The 23125-nt window shown below is 40.9% G+C and overlaps 1 protein-coding gene across 1 annotated transcript in view; it reads left to right on the plus strand.

The window, feature by feature from the left end:
• The window catches only part of trpc5a (transient receptor potential cation channel, subfamily C, member 5a), a 114578-nt gene that overhangs the window by 67670 nt on the left and 23783 nt on the right, over window positions 1-23125 (plus strand). Inside the window, exons 8-11 of the mRNA XM_061960252.2 lie at window positions 8845-9181; window positions 9379-9518; window positions 11975-12175; window positions 12530-12651. Coding sequence (XP_061816236.1) covers window positions 8845-9181; window positions 9379-9518; window positions 11975-12175; window positions 12530-12651 — 800 coding nt within the window. The remainder of the gene's footprint in view (window positions 1-8844; window positions 9182-9378; window positions 9519-11974; window positions 12176-12529; window positions 12652-23125) is intronic.

Below are 23125 nucleotides of genomic sequence, written 5' to 3' on the forward strand. Positions count from 1 at the left end.
CTTAACATCATCATTGACTTTACCTACACTGTAAATGATTTCATTATTGTTGCCCTGTCTGAGCTTCTTCATTTGTATTATTTTTCATTTCCACATTGTGACCTGCCATCCAACTTATCGGGTTATAGTATGATTTTTTTGCTACGTTTAAAACACTTTCTTCTGGTCTCCATATCGTGTAATGGTGGTTCTTTGGTCAAAAGTTTGCATAGATTATGTTTTACAAACCATCTTCAAGCCGCTTTCTGACCATCTCTTTAAAATGAGCCGTTTTGTGGGGGGTCTTATTTACGTGCCTTCACTTTGACTGCGCCTTCTCCCCGTCATCTTTGTTGTAGTTTTTAGCTCTTCCATATGGAGTCTACTGACAGATATAAGTTGGAACTCTACGCTACTTTGTATTAGAAAACAACAGCGGAGGATGCATGTGTATGTACGAGCCAGCCTGTCCCACAACAAGGGGGTGGAGAAAAAGAAGGAACTTATTGGCTACAACGTTGGGCTACAATGGCGGACAAGCAAAAAGCTCTTTGGGTAAAACTATACCATACAGCAGTGTGTTTCAACCTTTTTTGAGCCAAGGCACATGTTTTTCATAAAAAAATACGGAGGCACACCACCAGCAGAAAAGGTTAAACAATGAAACTCCAACAGGTTGTTGTGCCTTATTTTGAGTTTGTTGTTGTTTCCTGTGTGTTGTGCGTTAGTTCCTGTCTTGCGCTGTTATTTTGGTGACCCTTCCTGTTTTGTTGGTGTTCTCCCGTAGCAGCTTCACGCCTTCCTTTGAGTGCTATTGCCCGCACCTGCTTTGTTTTCGCAATCAAGACTCTTTAAGTTGTGCGTACGCTATCCTTCTTTGTGGGGACATTGTTGATTGTCATGTCATGTACGGGATGTGCTTTGTGGACGTCGTCTTTGCTCCACACGCTGTAAGTTTTTGCTGTCGTCCAGCATTCGGTGTTTGTTGACTTTGTAGCCAGTCCAGTTTTACTTTTGTTTTACATAGCCATTCCTATGCTTCAGTGCCTTTTCCTAGCGGGACTTGCCTTGTTATTTTTTGGTTTAAGCGTTACATACCTTTTTACCTGCACGCTGTCTCCCGCTGTGCTCTGCATATTGGGATCACGACAAACCATCCTCGACGCGTTCCGACTTCTACAAAGCAATGAACTACCTGCTGCCACCTACTGGTATGGAGTATTACAAGATTACCCTGCCAAGCTCTACACAGCACAGGCACTAGACAATGGCACATTATTATGATAATTGATTTGCAAAAAAATTTTTGGGACCAATTAGGTGGAGTTGCATAATTTCCCACGGCACACCAGACAATATCTCGCGGCACACTACAGTGGTTGAAAATCACTGCCATACAGTATATGGGTAATCTGCTGACATCACCATTTAGTAAAACGTCACAAATGAAACAAATTCCGAACAACTTGTTTGGAGGAAGAAAGAAGGAGGGCAATATTGGTTTATTAATATCTTTGCCATGAGTCCATGGTTTGATTTCAAATTTTCGAGACTTATGTGAATCCCAAATACACAAAACCATGTATCAATAAGAAAAGTTGGTTTTGCATAATAGGTCCCCTATAATGAATGTGTGTTGGAATCATTCAATACATCTTTTTTTAAGCCTTTGATAGCTGCTAAACTATTCATCAGGTGTGAGTGAGTGTGTGTCTCCTGGCTACCAGACCATACTTGCCTCATCATGTATGTTCTCCCTGTGTGTGTGTTCAATAATCAACAGCATCGCTCACCGTTTACACACTTGAAGCAAACTCGGAGGATGAATTAATCAATCAGAGAAAACAATTGTGGCTTACATTACCTAATTAGCAAGCAGCCTTTTCCCTAACGTCAATGGCTGTATGTCGCACTGAAACAATGTCATCCCGCTGATTACACCATTCAGTGAAAACACCAAACAAGTGACGAAAAGGACTGAAAAAAAAAGTGGAGAGGAGACACAAAAGCATACTTCATATTTGCATATAAATCACAAGATTGAATCCGTGCTAGCAAGGTCTTGGTTTAGCATATTGCTTTGTCAAGTGGTATTGGCAGATTACATCAGGCCTCAGTGTAATTGAATTAACCAGCGCTACATAGTATAGTCTGCGTTAGCATACGGCTTGCTTTAGAGGTCAGATGAGTCCACAATCAAATTACTGTAGACTAAAATAAACTCTTTGTGCAACACTTTTAATAAGACACACTGAATGCTGCAAAAAACAAAATTCTCAAATGCTATTTTCCCAAACCATGCATAGCTCGTCAAAAAGTATGCATACATTATTCATGTAACATTGAAATTATCTGTAATACACACAAATCCACATATCATTACAAGTTTGTACACGGTCAGCTATGACCCGACCTCAATGTTTCGTCATCAGGGGTGGGCTATACTACAAATTGTGATATTGATCAAATGTATACAGTCAGTATTACTGATATCTAGGGCCGCTACGACTAATCGATTAATTTGATTATAAAAAATATTTTATTTACTGTATATTCTGTCGCTTTGATTAATGGTTTAGTGAGTGCAACTAATACTATTTGATACAATCCAGACAGCCTGGAGTGCCCGAAACTTTAAATACGGCCATCATTTCTGCACGACCACTGTAATAGAGCGCACAAGAAAGCTGTGGTCTATGGGTGCCGTGATCTGTGTTATAGTTAAAATTGTAATTTCAATGTTGAAGGTTTGGTTATGGCAAGCAGAAAACAATATTAGTTCATTTAAATAAGTTTTCCTAAACAACACATTGACTCAAAGAACAAAAATGCACTGTAATTGGTTGTGTTACCTAACTCAGGACATTATTCAAACCTCCATTCTCTTCATAAATAAGAAGTGTCTGGCTAACTTTTTTGTTTTGCGGCAATGCAATGTGTCGCTCTTCACGTGTGCAGAACTAACCACTCCACTGACACATGCCTTCTCTATCTGACCGACCACATCAAACATGAGGTGGACGCGGGCAAATACTGCGGCATGGTCATGCTGGATCTTCAGAAGGCCTTTGACACCGTTAACCACGCTATACTGTTGGATAAGCTCAGAGCAATCAGATTTCACAAAACCTCATCGAGCTGGATGCAATCTTACTTGGAGGGGAGGGAACAGGTGGTAGAGGTGAACGGCATCGTGTCTCCCCCCCCTCTCAGTAAGCTGTGGAGTCCCCCAAGGCAGTATATTGCGGCCTTTACTGTTCCTAATATACATAAACGACTTGTCATCAGCATGCGACTGTGAATTGTTCTTGTTTGCGGATGACTCGGCCCTGCTGGTATCAGACAATGACAAGTCACAGGTGGAGAAAATCCTCAGTGCTGAACTCTGTAGAACTTGCACCTGGCTCGCTGACAACAAGCTATCCATACACTTGGGTAAAACGGAATCCATCCTGTTTGGGTCCCACATCAACCTTAAGAAAGTCAATGACTTCACTATTAAAGTGGGTGACATTGTTATCACCAGGAAAGATGAGGTCACCTACCTAGGTTCCATTCTAGAGGCTAATCTTTCCTGTGATAAAATGGCAACCAAGGTCATCAAAAAGGTCAACCAACGAACGAGATTTCTCTATAGAATCTCCTCTCTGGTCAACAAAAGCACCATGAGGATTCTAGCGGGAACTCTCGTTCAACCCTTTTTCGATTACGCATGCACCTCCTGGTACCCTAGCACCTCCAAAACCCTCAAATCTAAACTCCAAACATCCCAGAACAAGCTAGTCAGATTACTTCTAGACCTCCATCCCCGATCACACCTCACTCCTACCCACTTCTCCAAAGTGGGCTGGCTCAGGGTGGTGGACAGAATAAAACAACTTGCACTGAGTCTAGTCTATAAAATCCGCTACACCTCCCTGATACCGAAGTACACGTCAAACTACTTCCTTAATGTAAATGACCGCCATAACCACAACACCAGGGGGAGCTCCACTAACCACGTTAAACCCAGATTCCGAACTAACAAAGGTCTTAACTCATTCTCATTTTATGCCACATCAAAGTTGAATGCGCTCCCAACAGGTGTAAAAGAAAGGGCATCTCTATCCTCCTTCAAAACCGCAATAAAAGTACACCTCCAGGTAACCCTAAACTAACACCCTCCCCGGATTGTAAATAATCAAATGTAAATAATCAAATGTAGATACTTTTTCTTATGCTTTCTGATCTCTCTCTCTCTCACACTGTGTCCACTACTTGCTGTACATATCCTACCAAGTCAGACCTACACTGTTTCAATGTCCATGTCTCTGTTCTCAATTGTTGATGACTGAAGTGATGATAACAACCAAACCTACCACCACCCCCCTCCACATCCCACACCCCGGATTGTAAATCATGTAAATAATTCAATGTATATACTCTGATGATTATCTTGTGTGAAACTTATTCGGGTGTTACCATTTAGTGGTCAATTGTACGGAATATGTACTTTACTGTGCAATCTACTAATAAAAGTTTCAATCAATCAAACTTCGAAGTTTTCAGCTTTACCAACCGGCAGCAGTATAAAGATGGATTTTCCCAGATGCTAATTTTAATGACCGAGTCAGTGTCAACTATTTATGGCAATGGAGGAGACAATGAAACGGTAAATACTAACAATAGGCTAGATATGTGTAAAAGAAACGTTAGCAATGTTAGCTCAAGTTGTTGTGTAGCTAGTGTCGCTTTCTAATGTGAGACTATAGCGTGACCGTTCTCTGGCAAAATAAAGACAGATTTTCCTAAACACTCATTTAAATTGGATCAGTGCCTGCCTACTGTGTTTAGCAATGGACCAGTTAGTATTAGAATCCATTATTACGTTCGGGAAGTAGCTCATAGCTTAGTTTACTCCATAACAGGCTCGAAGCTCCATTGTTTACAACTCGAAGCAGCTTTGCAGAGGAGTTATTAACATGATATAGATCAAAAAAGCCTTTTATTGGCAAAATAAAAGCTAGCATATAGTTCCAGACCTGTACGTCAGCCCGCATTTTCCTTGGTGTCTACAACAAACCACGGTGAGCTCGCTGGTCTCGCTATATCATCTGGGATGTTATGTTGTGGTGAAAGTCACTTAAAACAGATGGCTGGTTGCTGTCACTAAAGTCCATTGTGCAAAATAAAAGCAAGAAAGCTAAAAAACTACACTAAATGTGACATCATTGTTGAAAAGAGCATGAAAAAAAATCACTAAATAAGATATCAAAATTTATTTTTTCTTACATATAACTCTAGGAGCAAGAAAAAATCTGCTTTTGGCTTGTCCCCAAAGCTTTCCTATGTCAAAAACCCTGAGTTTGTAAACAATATAAAAATACTGATTATAAATATAAAAAAATGCAACGATATGAATAACACAATGAAAAACACATTGATTGATTGATTGGTTGATTGATTGATTGATTGATTGCGAAGTTTATTGACATCTTAAATAATTGAATCCATGTAATGCTTTAAAAAGGCAAATGAATGGCACAAAAAGCCAAAATACTTGTTTCCATTGTGGTCCATAATGGACCACATGACGATATCTGTGATAATAAACCCACAAGAGAACTGAAAAACGCTAGTATCAATCTACCCACCCAGACTATTTGTCTTTGTTATGGGTTAAACATTTGTGAGTGGTTTTAATCATATTTTCCCCATAAAAAGATAAAGCTCTAAATTGTAAACATGTTGGGATGTTTAATGGAATTGAAGAAAGTGTCAGGCAATAAAGACTTTTATGTTGACCTCTTCCCAATAAACATGTTGCGTTCATGCAGGAGTTGCAGAGCGACTTGGTGTATTTCCAGAATCAATGTCTTGTCGCAAACATGCCAACTCAGCAAGCTGCTGAAATACGAACGTCTTTACCTCGCTACACTTCAGGCTTCCCTCCACGGCTTAACAGCACATCACAAGTCTCCATTAAGAGTTGAATAAAAAAGAAGTTTGGGGCCTCGACGGAGCGCCGGGCTTTTCACTGAGCTCATTTCCTTGCCCGAGTCACCTCCCTGGAGTCACCGCATGGCGCATGGATGCTTTTATTAATCAAGTTTTAGTCCAAGAAAGACAAACTAACCCCCTCCTGCTCTTGTTTGCGTCGTCACTGAAATGTTAGGTAAGGAAAACAAATGAGAATCTTTGCGGCAAGAATGATTCCATGTGGCTGAACTGGCAACAATTTAATTCTGGGAATCATTTCTGCGTCCTTGGAAGTCAACTATCGCCAGCAGACCAGATTTTATGTTATGAATTCTCTTTTTGAATGTTTGAAAGTAAGCCGCGTTTCGTGGGTCGTTTGAGGGTCCTCACACTCGGGCTGATAGCGGCCTCATGCACAACTTTGCTTCAAACTTAGACATTGTCGGACGGATAGTGGAGGAAGCGGAGGAAAGAGCAGCTTTGGTTTCTGAGCCCTCATTAGCATACTGGTACCATAGCAACAGGAAAACTAAACCAGAGCCAAGCGAGAGACAGTATCTAGGATGGAGGATGGAGGAAGAATAAAAGAGAGGGGAAAAACGAAGGCATTTAAAAGTAGAGAGGAAAGGAGGATGAGAAAAAATAAGTTGACGAGGAGGTGGAAGAAGAGGACACAAGAAAAGAATGACAAAAAAGAAAGACTAAATAAAGTGTTTCTGAAGTGCAGTTTGGTAAGGCATTTTTGACTCGAAGCTCTTTTTTTTTTTAATTGTCATTTTCTAAAAATATATATTTTTTAATTTAATGACAAAGCCGAGGTTTTGCACCGGTGTCTAATCTTAGTTCATTGAGATTTGTCTCATTGACATAATTCCTGGATAATTACTGTATGAGTTCAGTAAACACTAATGTTAGACCAGCCAAACAGCAGATAACCTTCAAGCCTCACAGTATTCCAACAGAAGATGAAAGCTGAAAAAGGTTTTGTTGCTTTGGCAATGATTCTGTAAATGTAATTATTTAGTTCACAGCAAGCCTTACGTCCATATCAACACACTGAACCTTGCTGCACACCTTTAGCATTTTTGTCATTATATAAAAACTTTTTTTTAAAACTTTTTTCTCGCACAACTGAACAGTATTTTCTTCCAACTCCTGTCCCAAGGCTGAGAGCTTTAGGGTTCTCCATTGGGTCTTAGCTGTTATCCGGTATTGCACTCTTCTCGATGGAGATGTCAGCTGTTGTTCCAATTCATTCAGTTTGGTGGTTTGATAAAACAAATTAACTATACTAGGACAAATACCGATATTTTTCCGCTATAGCGCGCACCTGAATAGCTGCACCCACCTAATTTTTGGACAAATTTTATTCTGTACATATATTGGCCGCACAAAGCTTTTTTGTGCACATTGAGACATTACATATTTACACTGGCATTTGTGTTCATTCACAAATTTAACATAAGACAGTGCCTGTAACATGGGAAAAAGTAGCGTAACAGAGAGCTCGTTGAGCGTGATCTTGGTCCTTTTTCTCTTCCTGTGCTGAAGCCGCCGAAGAAAACAAGTTCGGGCTTTAAGGCATTTCAGGGCCCATTGGTGGTGGTGGATTTCAGTTACGTGTGGCGGATATTTCCTTTTTCGATGGCCAGGTCGATTGTCTTTGGCTTTGGGGCCGCAACTTGTGCATTTTGCATTTCCGTTTCTTCTTCATGATGAGGGTGAGTCCATAATGCGCTAAATGGCCTAGTGAACGATTGTGTGAGTGTGTTTGACCTATTGTGAACAATTTCATTGGTTCCATCGTGACTCGTTCGACAATTGTATTCTAATATGACGAGGCTATATTTATTGGCAGCATGTGAACCTTGTCAACCCGTAAAAATCTGTAAATCAGTTGCAGCATCGTATAAAGCGCAGGGTATAACTCATGGGAAAAAAGTAGCGCCTTATAATACAGAAATTGCAGTATACTGTAGTACAATCTACATATAAACAACACACATGAGAGATAAACCTCTCGAAATCACAGGAATATTGTGCCATATACAGTATGGTCAAGGCCTACACGCAATAGAAATCAGGGGTACCCAAACCGTTTGCCTCAAAGGACCAAAGTGAAAATGTGCCATTGGGCTGCGGGCCAAACACAGCAATTTTAAACATGAAACAAGTAGCCTAAAATGAACACGTAAGAGTTCATTTTCACAACGAAATTAAATTAAAAAAAGCAAACATTCATGTTACACACAAATTAAGTGCACACATTCTGTGAATTCCGTGTGTATATATATATATATATATACACACACAGACATACACACAGTACATACATAAAGTATATATCCCCAGTGTTACCAACAATTATTTGGAGGCAGCCACCACAGATGACATACTTCACACAAAAGTCACAATTACATCGAAATTGTTGGTCAAAAGCTAATGAAGATTTTGGAAAAATGGGGTTATTAGGTTTTTGTGGTCGTTCTGTGTATTTTTTTACGTTTAATGCTCCGTCTGGAGCGTGTTAGACAGCCTGCTGATCACTAAACACTGCATGAATGTATACAGCGGAGTGCATCAAATGCTGCTGCAAAATTATATTTTGAAGCAATAAAAGCATGTTTTATTGTAAATTTATGAGCTGGAGTATGCTTAAAACTATATTTAGATGTATTATTATGATTTATTTTGTCTGGAAAACTAAACGTCAAAACGACCGCAATGCATGCTGCACACAACCCTTGGTAGCAAACATGGCGCCTTTTACGCAGTTGGCCGTACTCTCTTTATACACAACTCTGGATTGCTTATCAGCGTTGGCCCTCACCAAATGTCACTTTAATAGTAGAGTGGAGTGTTTATGAGGAGGATGTCAGGACTAACGTCTGTTGTCTGCCTCGACAGTTTGTGGCGCAGCCAAACTGCCAGCAGCTGTTGGCCACCTTATGGTACGACGGCTTCCCCGGCTGGAGGCGGCGCCACTGGGTGGTCAAGCTGGTCACCTGTTTCATCATTGGACTCCTGTTCCCTGTCTTCTCACTGATCTACCTGCTGGCCCCCAAAAGCGCGCTGGGACGCTTCATCAAGAAGCCCTTCATCAAGTTCATCTGTCACACGGCATCCTACCTGACCTTCCTCTTCCTGCTGCTGCTGGCCTCGCAGCACATCGCCCGCACCAACCTGCACATGCAGGGGCCGCCGCCCACCATCGTGGAGTGGATGATTCTGCCGTGGGTGCTGGGTACGTAAAAATGTCAACTAATTCCATCAGCTGCAATGTGTGCATTGGCTGGACAGACGCTTGCAATCAGTCCAGTGTGGTTACACAGCAGGACGCTAACAAACATAAACCACCCATGGATGATAGGAATGTGTGCTTGCTTATAAGAAAATAACCATAAGAGTGTGTGTGTGACCGTGCGGGTGTTCGTGTTTTAGGATTCATCTGGGCAGAGATAAAGGAGATGTGGGACGGGGGCTTCACAGAGTATATCCATGACTGGTGGAATCTGATGGATTTCGCCATGAACTCCCTCTACCTTGCCACAATATCACTGAAGATAGTGGCCTATGTGAAGGTAACGCCTTGTGGGTCACTTCCCACAATCCCTCACTCATTCATGACATCATTAAAAGTCAAACATGCTCTGCTAGTGAGGGTCATACTAGGGATGTCCCGATCCGATATTTGGATCGGATCGGCTGCCGATATTTGCCAAAAATTGCGTATCGGCAAGGCATGGGAAAATGCCGATCCAGATCCAGTTTTAAAAAAAATTCCGGACCGTGTTTTCCAAAACACCGATTTAAATAATACATTCCACTTTTCTGCTGCGCCCTAATTTCCGTTCCGCATTTTCCAGCACACCTTCAACACATCCACTGGTCTGTGAATTCTTACGCAGTTGCTTTTAGCTGCTGGCATTACACGACAGGCTCTTCTCACTCTTTCCTGTGTCTGTGCTTCTCACAGACAGCAAGCGCACCTTCTTACACACGTCACATAATGTCACGTCATACGTCACATACGTATACGTCCTCCCCGAGCAGAGAGATAGCAGCATGGCTAACGTTAGCTGTGATGCTAGCGCAGCCGTGCGAGCAACGCTCCCTCTAAGGCAGTGGTTCTCAACCTTTTTTCAGTGATGTACCCCTGTGAACATTTTTTTAATTCAAGTACCCCCTAATCAGAACAAAGCATTTTTGGTTGAAAAAAAGAGATAAAGAAGTAAAATACAGCACTATGTCATCAGTTTCTGATTTATTAAATTGTATAACTGTGTAAAATATTGCTCATTTGTTGTGGTCTTTCTTTAACTATTTGGAAAAAAAGATATAAAAATAACTAAAAACTTGTTGAAAAATAAACAAGTGATTCAATTATAAATAAAGATTTCTACACATAGAAGTAATCATCAACTTAAAGTGCCCTCTTTGGGGATTGTAATAGAGATCCATCTGGATTCATGAACTTAATTCCAAACATTTATTCACAAAAAAATAAATCTTTAACATCAATATTTATGGAACATGTCCACAAAAATCTAGCTGTCAACACTGATTTTTTTTTTTGAGACATTTAAAAAAAAATCTCTGCATGAAAGTTTAAAAGTAGCATATATTAATGCAGTATGAAGAAGAATGTTTTAATGTAGACATGCAAGCCTTGAAATTTTTTTTTGAAAATCAAGACTACATTTCCTGCAAATGGGTGCATTTCTACCCTATATTTTAACTTTAGATTTATTCTCATATCAAACTCTTTTTGCTGTCTTTTTGACACTTACATCCGGCGCCCCCCTCCACACCCTGGATTATAAATAATGTAAATAATTCAATGTGATTATCTTGTGTGATGACTGTATTATGATGATAGTATATATCTGATAGTATATATCTGTATCATGAATCAATTTAAGTGGACCCCGACTTAAACAAGTTGAAAAACTTATTCGGGTGTTACCATTTAGTGGTCAATTGTACGGAATATGTACTGCACTGTGCAACCTACTAATAAAAGTTTCAATCAATCAAAACACATAGAATCATCATAATGCTGTGATTATATGCATCAAGTGTTCATTCAAGGCTAAGGCAAAATATCGAGATATATATTGTGTATCGCAATATGGCCTTAAAATATCAGAATATTAAAAAAAGGCCATATCGCCCAGCCCTAGTTCAATGATGCCATTTCTGTTTGTCATGTATAATTTTGTCTATTTTGTGTTTATCCTTGAATAAACAGGTCAGTTTCTTGTTACCAACCATTGTGTATTATTCAAACTCCCCTAATTCAGCTAGATAGTTGTTATCAAGAGTACTAAAACCCTTTTCAACATGATTCTGACAACTAAGTAGGCTAAATAACTTTAATACATGCTCGGATAGGCCAGTATCGGTCAGTATCGGTATCGGTCAGTATCGGTATCGGATCGGAAATGCAAAAACAATATCGGTATCGGATCGGAAGTGCAAAAACCTGGATCGGGACATCCCTAGGTCATACACCCAATTCCAGGAGTGTCAAAACTTTTTAGAGGGAAAAAAAGGTTGCAGGGGCCATTTTGTATGGTATATTATTTGAATTACCTTTTGTTGACTTAAATTACACAATGAAACTAAATCAGTCTAGGTCCAAATATGCCATGCAATTAAATCCTACATTTCAACTTTGTGTCGTACAATAAGTTACGGTTTATTTAGTGCATCCCGTTTGTGTTGACGCTCCTCAGACTGGCTGACTAACGTCAAGATAAGTGGTTCTCGACGCAACCAAAATTGAAAAAAGCCAGTCATTAGGAATTCCACTACATGTCACATGTGTAAACACAGAGGGAAGCAGCAGTTGGTCGATTTTTTATGGTGACATTTCAAATAGAAAGGCATGTAAACGATTGTGTGTGTGTGTGTGTGTGTGTGTGTGTGTGTGTGTGTGTGTGTGCGCGTGTGTGTGTGCATGCGTGTGTGTGTGTGTGTGTGTGTGCGCTGAGAGAAATATCTAACATGACTTGCCGTGTCCTACCCTCCCCAGTACAACTCCTCTAGGCCGAGGGAGGAGTGGGAGATGTGGCACCCGACGCTTATCGCTGAGGCGCTGTTCGCCATCGCCAACATCTTCAGCTCGCTGCGACTCATTTCGCTCTTCACCGCCAACTCGCACTTGGGGCCACTGCAGATCTCTCTGGGGAGGATGCTGCTAGACATCCTCAAGTTCCTTTTCATCTACTGCTTGGTAACCAAAGAGAAATTCTTGCTGTTCAACAAAGCAAACAAAGTTGCTGATCCTCCATGTTCTGCCCTTTTTGGGCTGTTCATGGTTGATGGTGATGAGCGAGCACACAGAGCTCTCCACCCTTGATCGAGCTCAAAGGACATTACAAGCCTATTTCATTACACTTCAAACTCATTAAGCCCTCCTCCAGGGAGCTGCTTCCCACTACACCATCCTCATGCCGATTGCTAGCCTCCCTGAAGTCCTAAAATGAATCCCAGAGAGTCAGAGCTGCGTCTATCAGCTTTACGTAACGTCCTCACGTTGCAGTCCGGATAAAACGGGTATGTAAAGCTTTGGTGTTTTCCTCCTCAGGTCCTGCTGGCGTTTGCCAACGGTCTGAACCAGCTGTACTTCTACTACGAGACCACGGCCTCAGAAGAACCCAACAACTGCAAAGGCATCCGCTGCGAACGGCAGAACAACGCTTTCTCAACGTGAGTGGCGGCACATAGTGGCTTCATTGGTCAGTACTTGAATGATGATGCACTCAAAACGGTCAAAATGTTTAGTGCATTGTGCTGGACACTTTCGACCCTCACCAGTCATTAGTGCATCAGTGTGCTTAGACTGAGAACCAGGGCCGGCCCCGGCATAAACACTATGCAGTTATTTAGGGCCACAAACACTAGGAGGGGCCACATTATAATAGTGACTGGTCACTTCAGTTGCTGATTACCAACAGTGTTTTCTTGTTCTACTTGGATTGAATACATTTACTCATGGATTATACTTTTTTTCAGTCAGCATGTCCTTTGTAATAATTTTAGTTCAGTTTAGCAGCAGCGGGGTCGTGCATTTTGTGCCCGCCTTTTGAGATAATTGCTAATCACTTCAAACGCTGTCACCGTGACAGATTTACGGCCTTATATCTAAAACAAACATACCATCTAGGTTTATATTGTAGCTAAACCTTTCCCCAAATATATGTCTGTAGAAAATGTGTTTTTTAATAATTGTTGCCCATTTTTACAACTAAGTACTGGAAGTAAATTTTACTTTTATAGCACTTCTCGTAGAGAGAGAGCTCACAAAGTGCTTCAATACATTCAGTACAATCAAAATAAGCATATAGTATGATGCAACAACAGAGACATTGCAAATAAAATAATAAATATGCTAATACATTAATTAAAATAATTTATATATTAGGGGTGTAACGGTATGTGTATTTGTATTGAACCGTTTCGGTACGGGGGTTCCGGTTCGGTTCGGAGGTGTACCGAACGAGTTTCCACACGGACATATTAAGTAGCGTAACACACGTTGTGTAAACAATGCACACCGAGGCACAACACACGGCATGCTAGCAGCTAACGGGCTACGATAGACTGACCATACATTCTCTTTTCACCGGACATGTCCTCTTTTGCAAAGCTGTCAGGGCGGAGTTTCTTAAATGCCTCAAATGTCCGGCATTTTGAGTTAGGGTTGCGTGTATTTTCAATGTACGTTCAGGGTTAAGAAGGGATTAAAAACAAAACAAATTGTGCGCGCAGCAGCATTCGTGAGGGAGGGGCAGAGACAGAACGAGCGAGAGAGTTATGATAAACGCGCATGTGTCGCCAGGCTTTGCTTTTTATCCATAGATTTATCAGATTTAATTTTTTATTATCTATAGCAGGTTTGTCAAAAGTGTGCCATTTGCGGCCCACAGCTAATGTTTTAAAGGCCCACGGCACATTCTAAAAATGCTATTAAAATGAACAAAAATATAACAAAAGTGAAATAAAAAAGCTTAAAGGTTAAATGTAATTTAGAAAAAGTTGCAATGTTGACTAATAAAACAAAGCTGTTTTTTTTTTCTTTCAAACTATCATTGCTCAAAACATAATATTGAACCAAAATCAATGTTATTATGAATTATTGACCTATCCAAGGTTCCGATTACTTCACATCAAATATTACACTAAGAAAAATATTTTTGGTTGAAGATTTTGCAAATTTGGTAAATAAATAACCCAAAAATGTATATTTTGTTGTTTTCTTACTGTACCAAAAATTAACCGAACTGTGACCTCTAAACCGAGGTACGTACCGAACCGAAATGTTCGTGTACCGTTACACCCCTATTATATATGCATTATTACAAACGATAATGGAATATTACCGGAATGCACACTTAAACAAATGTGTTTTGAACTGCCTTTTAAAAATATCCACAAAAGGGACAGCTCTTATTTCATAAGGGAGTGCATTCCACCATTTAGGGGCAACTAACTCAAAGGCTCGATCACCTTAACTTTTAAATTTTGTACGGAATACAACAAGCAGGAGGCAGTCAGCAGATCGCAGTTACCTAACAGGACAGTGAAAAGACAACAGATCTACCAAGTTAACAGGCGCTTGGCCATTCAGTACCCTAATAGATAAGATATTGTACTGTCTCCTGAAATGAACAGGTGGCCAGTGCAAGCATGCTAAAACGGAAGTAGTTTTGCCTCTCATCCCAGTAGGCTTCATCATATTTATGGCGTTCCAAAAATACACAAAGATGGGGCTCTCCTCAGACCCATTGTCAGCAGCATTAACTCTGTGACATACAATATTGCTAAGTATGTGGCTAACATCTTAGCGCCTTTGGTTGACAAAACTCCACATCATGTGCAAGACTCAATTGACTTTGTAGCAAAGATCAGATATCTAAAACTTGACAAAGATGAAACTATATTTTTATTTGACGTCACCTCCCTGTTCACTAACCCAGGATGCAGTAGAGACAATGAGGCAACGTCTACTAAGTGATCACACCTTCCAGGATAGAGCCACACTAAACCCAGAACAGGTTTGCCTTTTGCTGGAACTTTGCCTTAACACTACATTCTTGCAATTCATGGGAACGTTTTACAGACACAAACATGGTTGTGCCATAAGATCACCTGTATCTCCAATAGTAGCAAACCTTTACATGGAGGACATGGAAAAGAGAGCTCTGTGCTCTTTTAAGGGAACAGTACCAAGTCATTGGCACAGATATGTGGATGACACATGGGTGAAAATCAGAAATCAAGAAGTACAAGCCTTCACCGAGCACATTAACTCAGTGGACAATAACATCAAGTTCACACGTGAGGATGTCAAAGACAGTAAGTTGCCTTCTTTGGACTGTGATGTCCACATTGGAGAAAACAGGGGCATCAATGTCGGGGTTTACCGAAAAACCACACATACCAATCAATACCTACTTATCGGAACCCTTCAACACAGAGCTGATAATGCCCACAGGCCAAAGAAAAAGAGCATGGGCATTTGAAGAAGCCCTCAAAACCTGTGGTTACCCCAGATGGTTGTTTGTGAAAAATGCATCCAGTTCCAGAAATAACAAGAACAGAGTGGATGAGGAGGGAAAAAGGTCACAGAAGCAAAAATATTGTCATTCCATATGCATCAGGTCTATCTGAGAAATTCCCAATAATTTTTAACCAACACAACCTCCCAGTATGAGTTGGCGACTTGTCCAGGGTGTACCCCTCCCCCCCGCCTTCCGCCTGAATGCAGCTGAGATAGGCTCCAGCACCCCCGCGACCCCGAACGGGACAAGTGGTAGAAAATTAATGGATGGATGGACAATATCCCAGTACACTTCAAACCATGCAACACCCTGAGACAGAGACTAGTGCAGGGGTCCCCAAACATTTTGACTCGGGGGCCGCATTAAGTTAAACACTTTTGGCCGGGGTCCGGCCTGTGTGCGTGTGTATGTATATATATATATATATATATATATATATATATATATATATATATATATATATTCTGAGCGCGATGATGTTATCGATGGGAAAATGCATTTTTAGACAATATGATATGCCTGAGCGGCTAGGAGACACCGAGAGTAACAAGCAGAAAGTTTGGGGACCTCTGGACTAGTGCTTCCTAAAGACCGAACACCTCACACCCACAAAAACAATATGGTGTATGCTATCCAGTGTGATTATGAATGCACTGATTCATATAGTGTGTGTGACAATCATTGGTACTTTACTATATTGGGGAAACAAAACAACCACTAAGCCGACACATGGCACAGCATAGACGGGCAAACTCTTCAGGCCAAGACTCAGCTGTCTACCTGCACCTCAGGGAAAAACAGCACTCCCTTGAGAACAAAAATGTACAGATTCTGGACAGGGAGGACAGATGGTACAAAAAAGGAGTGAGGTAAGCCATCTATGTCAAGATTGAAAAACAATCCCTGAACAGAGGAGGTGGTCTGCGACACCACCACATACAACACTGTCCTTTCAACCATTCATAAAAGACTATGCAATTTAGCTTCCAACAAATAAAAGGAGTTAGAAACATTCTGGTCACCTTCTGTGACCATTTGTTTACAACTGACTGGAATGCTTTCGTGGAGAATTCCGACTATTTAGGACTGGTAGTAGTCGATCCACAGCGATCGTTCTGCCACACGATACCTCAATGCTCACGAGGGGAAATTACACTTCAACGACTGTCGTTGGCTTTGACAGTAGGATTGCTCGTTTGCATTAAAACAGTTATTTTTCTCACTACAATTAGGAGAAACCATCCTTACCCAGGCACACCTGTATAAACATTTGGGGTTTTGTCACCAGCCGCTAGACGAGATCTGACCAATCTAAGTCTATGAGCATGAACTGGTGAAGCCTACTTGGATGAGAGGCAAAACATCTTATAAGACAAACTAAACAGTCCAGTTGATCGATTAAATGCCCTGAGATGACAATGACTTGGATGAATGAGAACATTCATAGACATAAAACGGGAGTAATATGACTGAATTTATGAGATCTTGACCAGAACTTAGCGGCAGCATTCTGAGCTAATGGCAAGCGATCTATGGTAGTTTTGTGGAAACAGGTGAAGAGTGAATTGCAATAGACAAGATGTGAGGAAACAAGAGCATGAATGATAATTTGTAGTTCGGAATAAGATGCTACGGCTCTGAGTTCAAAAATTTTCTTAAGGTTAAAAAAAAAAGGCAGGAGCATGTTACACTTTTGATGTGCTCATCAAAAAGCATTGTGTGGTTAAATACTAACCCAAGATTTATCAAACTGGTGTGCACATTTGCACAAAGGACCCTAAGCAGCTGGCTACTTTTGAAGTTTCAGTGTCAGGGACAAGAGTTAACACATCCGTTTTGGCAGCATTCAGCTGAAGAGTATTACTAGCCCTCCAGTCTTTAACTTCAGTCATACAATCATTTAACATACTAATTTTCGGTGTTCTATCGGGGTTAAACGAGAAAGATAACGGATGGTCATTTGCGTACATGTGGTATGAGATACCTTCAAAATTTCTATTGACATCCCTGAGTGAAAGCACGTTGGGTAAAAAGAATAAGCCCCAAAACTGAACCCTGGGGTACCCCGCACGAGAGGTTGTGTTTTGTTTACTTTTTTAATTAATGCCGACACTGCATAGCAGTTTTGAAATGGAAAGTTGTTTAATTAGAAAACAGGAAAAATAAAAGTAATACAGGTCTAGCAGGAACTCAGAAGCAATAGATCAATTTGGCATACAGAAGATAATGAACCAGCCCTGAAGGAGAGAACAAGGTGGAACAAAGTAGAACTGATTAACAATGGGGAACAGGTGCACTGGCAGGGAAAGGAACAGAAAGTAAAGGTGCTGCAAAACACAGATACCAAAGAGAAATACTGACAAAACCAGAGCACTAGGACAGGAAGTGATTCTAAACAAAGGACTACTACGAACAAATTCTCATTCACATATGTGATTATTTATAGTAAATACAATTATTGACATAACTTGTAAAATATTAAGAATACATTATTTCATAATAATATCTACTTACAAGCATAATTGAACTGCATTTTTGTGGGTTCTGTCTTTTATGCACACGCTTAGGCTCCCATTGCCATAACTACTTTGGTCACCAAGAGTATTCGAGGTAACCCTTGTTTATTGCTTTTAATTTGTTCCTAGCCTGGTTGTGGTAAATTAATTTCCACAAAGTAGGAACTATTAATATTGATTTTTTTTAACTTTCTAAATACAGTTTTTAACATTAAGAAAGCCATCTGGACATGAAATAACTCCCACATAATCACCTTTACAAGTCACAAACGTCGAAGCGTGATGTGGCGAGGGATGCAGTACTCACCAGGCTGCAGTCAGCCTTTTAGCCACTAGCGTACTACACAAGTAAAATTAAAGACCAAAATGGGACCACAAACCAAATCTTGTTTAGGGCCACAAAAAGAAGAGCGCTAGACACTTATTATCCTCAATAACTAAAACAGGGGGTACATGCATGCGAGAAAAAGTCATTTATACATATTGAACAATTGAGAAGTGAGTAAAAAAAAGCTGGTAGATATTTTATGGGGCGATCCAAATGTTGCTGATAATGCTCTGTCGAGGGGAGGGACTGACACGGGTAGGTGCAGTTGAACATTAAAAAGGAGAGAAGGTAAAAATTGTAATCTACATGTTCACTAAATTTTACGCCAGAAGCGTCTTCCTGATACCAGTTTCGAACCTCTGCCCTCTGCCAGTATGTAGGTAGAAGCGTGTACCTTTACACAATAAGGAACAGATTTGTGACAGCACTGTACTTTACAAATTAGCCCACACAGGAACTGTAGTGTAAATACATACTTATTGTAATATACTGAGAGAAGTATGCCCTTTGAGACGCAGCATAAGTGGACAGCAGTATCATCTTATTTTTTTTTAGGTCCTAAAAGTTATGTTCGTCTTCGCTTGTCTCTTCTTTGCCGCGATAGAACAGTAAAGAGTGAAAAGTATCCCATGACAGATGTCACGCGGGCAGCATTCATCTATTGTACGGCTGCAGACATCCACCTCGTATGGAAGCTAAACAAGCACGCTGCTCGCCACGGAGGCGGCAAACAGAGCGATGGCAGCCCCGCGGGCTGATTCAATATTTGTTTGTTCTGTGCTTGTGTGTGCGTGCGTGTGTGTGAGAGAGAGAGAATACCAGATTCAGTCGAGACACAAACAATTCCCATGATCCATACTGGCTTGGTGACGATACATTTTGTTATTGTTTCCATTCAAGCACTTTGAGGGCATTGTGCACTTCCTGCTTGTGTTCAGGTGTGCAGCCACCCCCACATCTCATCTGTCCATCACACCGTCCCTCTCACGCAAACGTGTTGGAGTGTTTGACACAGTGATGCAACGTGTCTCTGCATGAGTCGCGCATGAGGAGGCGTGAAAACAACTGGCTGCAGAACACCTCCACATGACTGGCAGATGACGGCAGGCGCCTGCCAGCATCCGCCAGCCTGGCAGAAGAACGAAGCAGTTTTAGTGCATGATGGTAGTTTAAACACGTGAAAACACACAAAAATCTCCACTGTCTGCATAAAAGCACATTCTGTCGTGCGCATGTCGGCCAATCAGAAGCTTGAAGAACTTGACCTCTCTTCATCAATTCAGTGATATGTTCCAGTTGATGTACAAAAAACACACTTAAACGGAGTAGCAATCTGCATTTGCAAATGAGTCATGTTTTTTCAACAACTCTTTTAAGTGAACAATGACAAAACAGTAGTTCAGCAAGTAGCACAGTTTTGCATTCACATTTTAATTTTCCTGAGGGAACTCTCCTGAAGGAATCAATAAAGTACTATCAATCTATCTATTATGCCCTAATTTTTAAATACTAGTTGCATTTATATATACAGCAGGAAGGGGATTCGCATGGGCCCATTCGTTAGTTATCGGACACATGAAACTTGACGAGTTGGGGGGGTACACTATTCACTTTAGCCGCCAAATGGCAGTAGAGCGTCGAATATCTTAAAATGTGTTTTGTGGCATTTCCAACTTTGAATACAGCGTCAGTTGCAATGTGAAATGGCGCGTTCTATAATTTTCAGCAGACAGCAATGCAAAAATGAATAAACCCCCTCTTCCTCTTACGCGAGATTCACCCAGGAATCGGGCCTTCCCTAGAAAGGCATTTGATTCTTATTCGTAAATAATTTCCGTAATGTTAAAATGTGAAAAAATATCTTAGAATGGACTTTATTTTTAACATGCAGAGGTTTTATTGTGCCACCAAGTTTTTTTCCTTTTAGCAAAACAGTGGTCTCATTGTCAAAAGCATGGGGGTATGGCACTACCTTGTAGAATGTATACGATAAAAGCACTAGCCAAATTAAATGATGCTATTTCAGAATAATTTCCAACAAGTATAGAGATGGAATATGTCAATTAGAATGATTCTGATATTTGGATTGCTACAATCAGTGTTTTGAAAATTACTTTTAAAAAGTAAATAATTATAGTTATTTGTTACTTTACCAAAAAGTAATTGAATTACTAACCGAATTACTCTAATGAGTTCAATTAATTACATGCATCTGGGGATAGGTTGATTGGCAACACTAAATTGTCCCTAGTGTGTGAATGTGAGTGTGAATGTTGTCTGTCTGTCTGTGTTGGCCCTGCAATGAGGTGGAGACTTGTCCAGGGTGTGCCCCGCCTTCCGCCCGAAAAAATGAATTGATGGACTAGCGAAAGTAATTTATACGTTACTTTAAAAAAACTTCAAATATCTGGCATATGCATTTGAGAGAGGTTTAATATAAGAGCACAGTGTGCGGAGTCTGCGCCTTTAAAAGGCGGGGCCTGTTGCCTAGTGACGTCATCGAGGGTTTCGAAGGAGCTGTGTTTGTTAGCTTTAGCAGTTAGCACTGGCAGTGAGTTTGTCGGCTCTGACCCCAGCTCTTTTGAATCTTTTCCTCAGATTGTGTTACCTCTGGTAATAAAGTGATTGAGTGTGCTTTGATGCCTGTCATATATTCTTGTCAAAAAATGGGGTATATGTTGGATGGCAAGTTTATCACTTCAGTCATTGATTGGTTCAATATTCCCACTGTGTATGTTGGTGTATGTTGTCTGCTGTGTCACAGTGTCTATTTGATATCAAGTTCATTTTAGTGCTGCACTGCTTGTTGCTTTAACTAGTAAAAAGATATTTCCTGCATTGAACTTGCTGCACTTATGACGCTGTCTTGTTGTCGACATAAAACCACATCACAAGTAGCGTGCCACGTTACATCAAGCCATCGCTAACGTCGTTGTAACGGACCTAAAAGTAATTAGATTACTCGTTACTAGTAAAAGTAACAGCGTTACTAACGCCGTTGTATAACGCCGTTATTGCGTACGCTGGCTACAAGGAATAGTTTTCTTGATAGTTGAAGTACTTAACAAAATAAAACGAGCCGGTCTTTTGAACAGCTTTTTGATAAGAATGGCTCCCCAAGAGACGGCTACCTTCAAAGAGCCATAAATCCCCTCTCTAATACGGAGCCAAGGAAACAATATTAATCTTTTTTTAACAAGTGCGTCATCAGTCAACAACTTAATTACTCGTGTTCTGTTGTGTTGGGTCGAAAAAACGTGATAATGTCATACAATTTCCTATGACACAAACCAAAAGCTTAATTTTATCCGTCCACACAAAACTTTTTTTTTTTATGTGTGAGGTGAAGTGAATTATATTTATATAATGCTTTACATTGAGAAACCCATTAGGTACATGTATGCTACATTTACACCAGTGTGGGTGGCACTGGGTGGGTGAAGTGTCTTGCCCAAGGACACAACGGCAGTGACGAGGACGGCATAAGCTGGATTCATACCAGGAACCTGACCGGCTGCTCTACCATCTGAGCCACGCTGCACCGATGAGATTACCAAAAGCTCGGGGTGCTCAATGCATTAACTCATTGCTGTGAGTAACGCAAACACGGAAAGTCGTGCACACAGGGACGACAGGTAGGAATGATGTTCGTAACCCCGATTGTTCGATAAGAAAAGAACCGATTCCCTGGATTCAAATCCCTTTTTGAGAACCGGTTCCCGTTATCGAAGCCACTCTACCGTATTTCCGCGACCATAAGGCACACCGTATTAAAAGGTGCCGTGTCAGTTACGGGTGCTATTTCTGTATTTAACACATAAAAAGGTGCAGCATATTTTTGGGCGCATGCATGGTTAAACATAAGCTAGCTTAAAACATACGCTAGCATGCATGGACGCTCTTTTAAAAAGGCAGCAGGAACAAAGCTGAGTTCGGTTGTACTTTATTGAAGTATTTATCAATGTACTCACATTATTTTTTGATCAATCCTCATCCACAAATCCACCAAAGTCCTCATCTTCTGTGTCCAAAATGAACAGCTGGGCGAGTTCTCCATCAAAAACGCCAGATTCCCTCTCCTCATTTTCAAAGTCAGTCTCGTTGTCCATTAGCATAGCAAGCTAGCACAACAGTAAAAGCCGACTTCTCTTGCCCCGTTGTGCGTATCGATTCGCTACCGTGCTGGTCCCCTTCTCCACATATTGCTTCACCGGGATGTCGAAAGTGAGCGTCTATGTTGGTGATGTGTTTGTCGGCAATTTTCTTATTTACAACGCACATAGCAGCACTATATGCTCACTGGGGGCGTGCCTTAAGCGTCCTCTCTCACCTGAAACCTTCACCCTATAACGGCCGCATGCTGTCCTCACTCACGTCCGCTTTTCCTCTATATAAACAGCGTGCCGGCCCAGTCACATAACGTCTATGGCTTTTGGAACTCAGCGCACACACAACAACCTATCTGGATTCGATAAGAGATTCGATAAGGAATCTGTTCGATAAGAGGATTCGATAATGGGCTCAAACTCGATAATTTCTTAAGGAACATCATCCCTAACGACAGGACATAGTTGAGAACCACTGGCCGAAAGGAAGAAGATCACCAAACTGGGTTACATGAGGAGACGAGGCGCTGGCTTTTCATTGTCACATTTCTGGTTTCATAATAACGCAGCAATGTCTCCCTCTATTTGCAACCACCCCTCCACCCGCTCTCGCCCTTCCGCTTACACAAACACACAAATGCTGATTGATGCACACACAAAACACAAGCC

This window comes from Nerophis lumbriciformis, linkage group LG05, assembly GCF_033978685.3.
Source record: "Nerophis lumbriciformis linkage group LG05, RoL_Nlum_v2.1, whole genome shotgun sequence".
Taxonomy (NCBI): Eukaryota; Metazoa; Chordata; class Actinopteri; order Syngnathiformes; family Syngnathidae; genus Nerophis; species Nerophis lumbriciformis.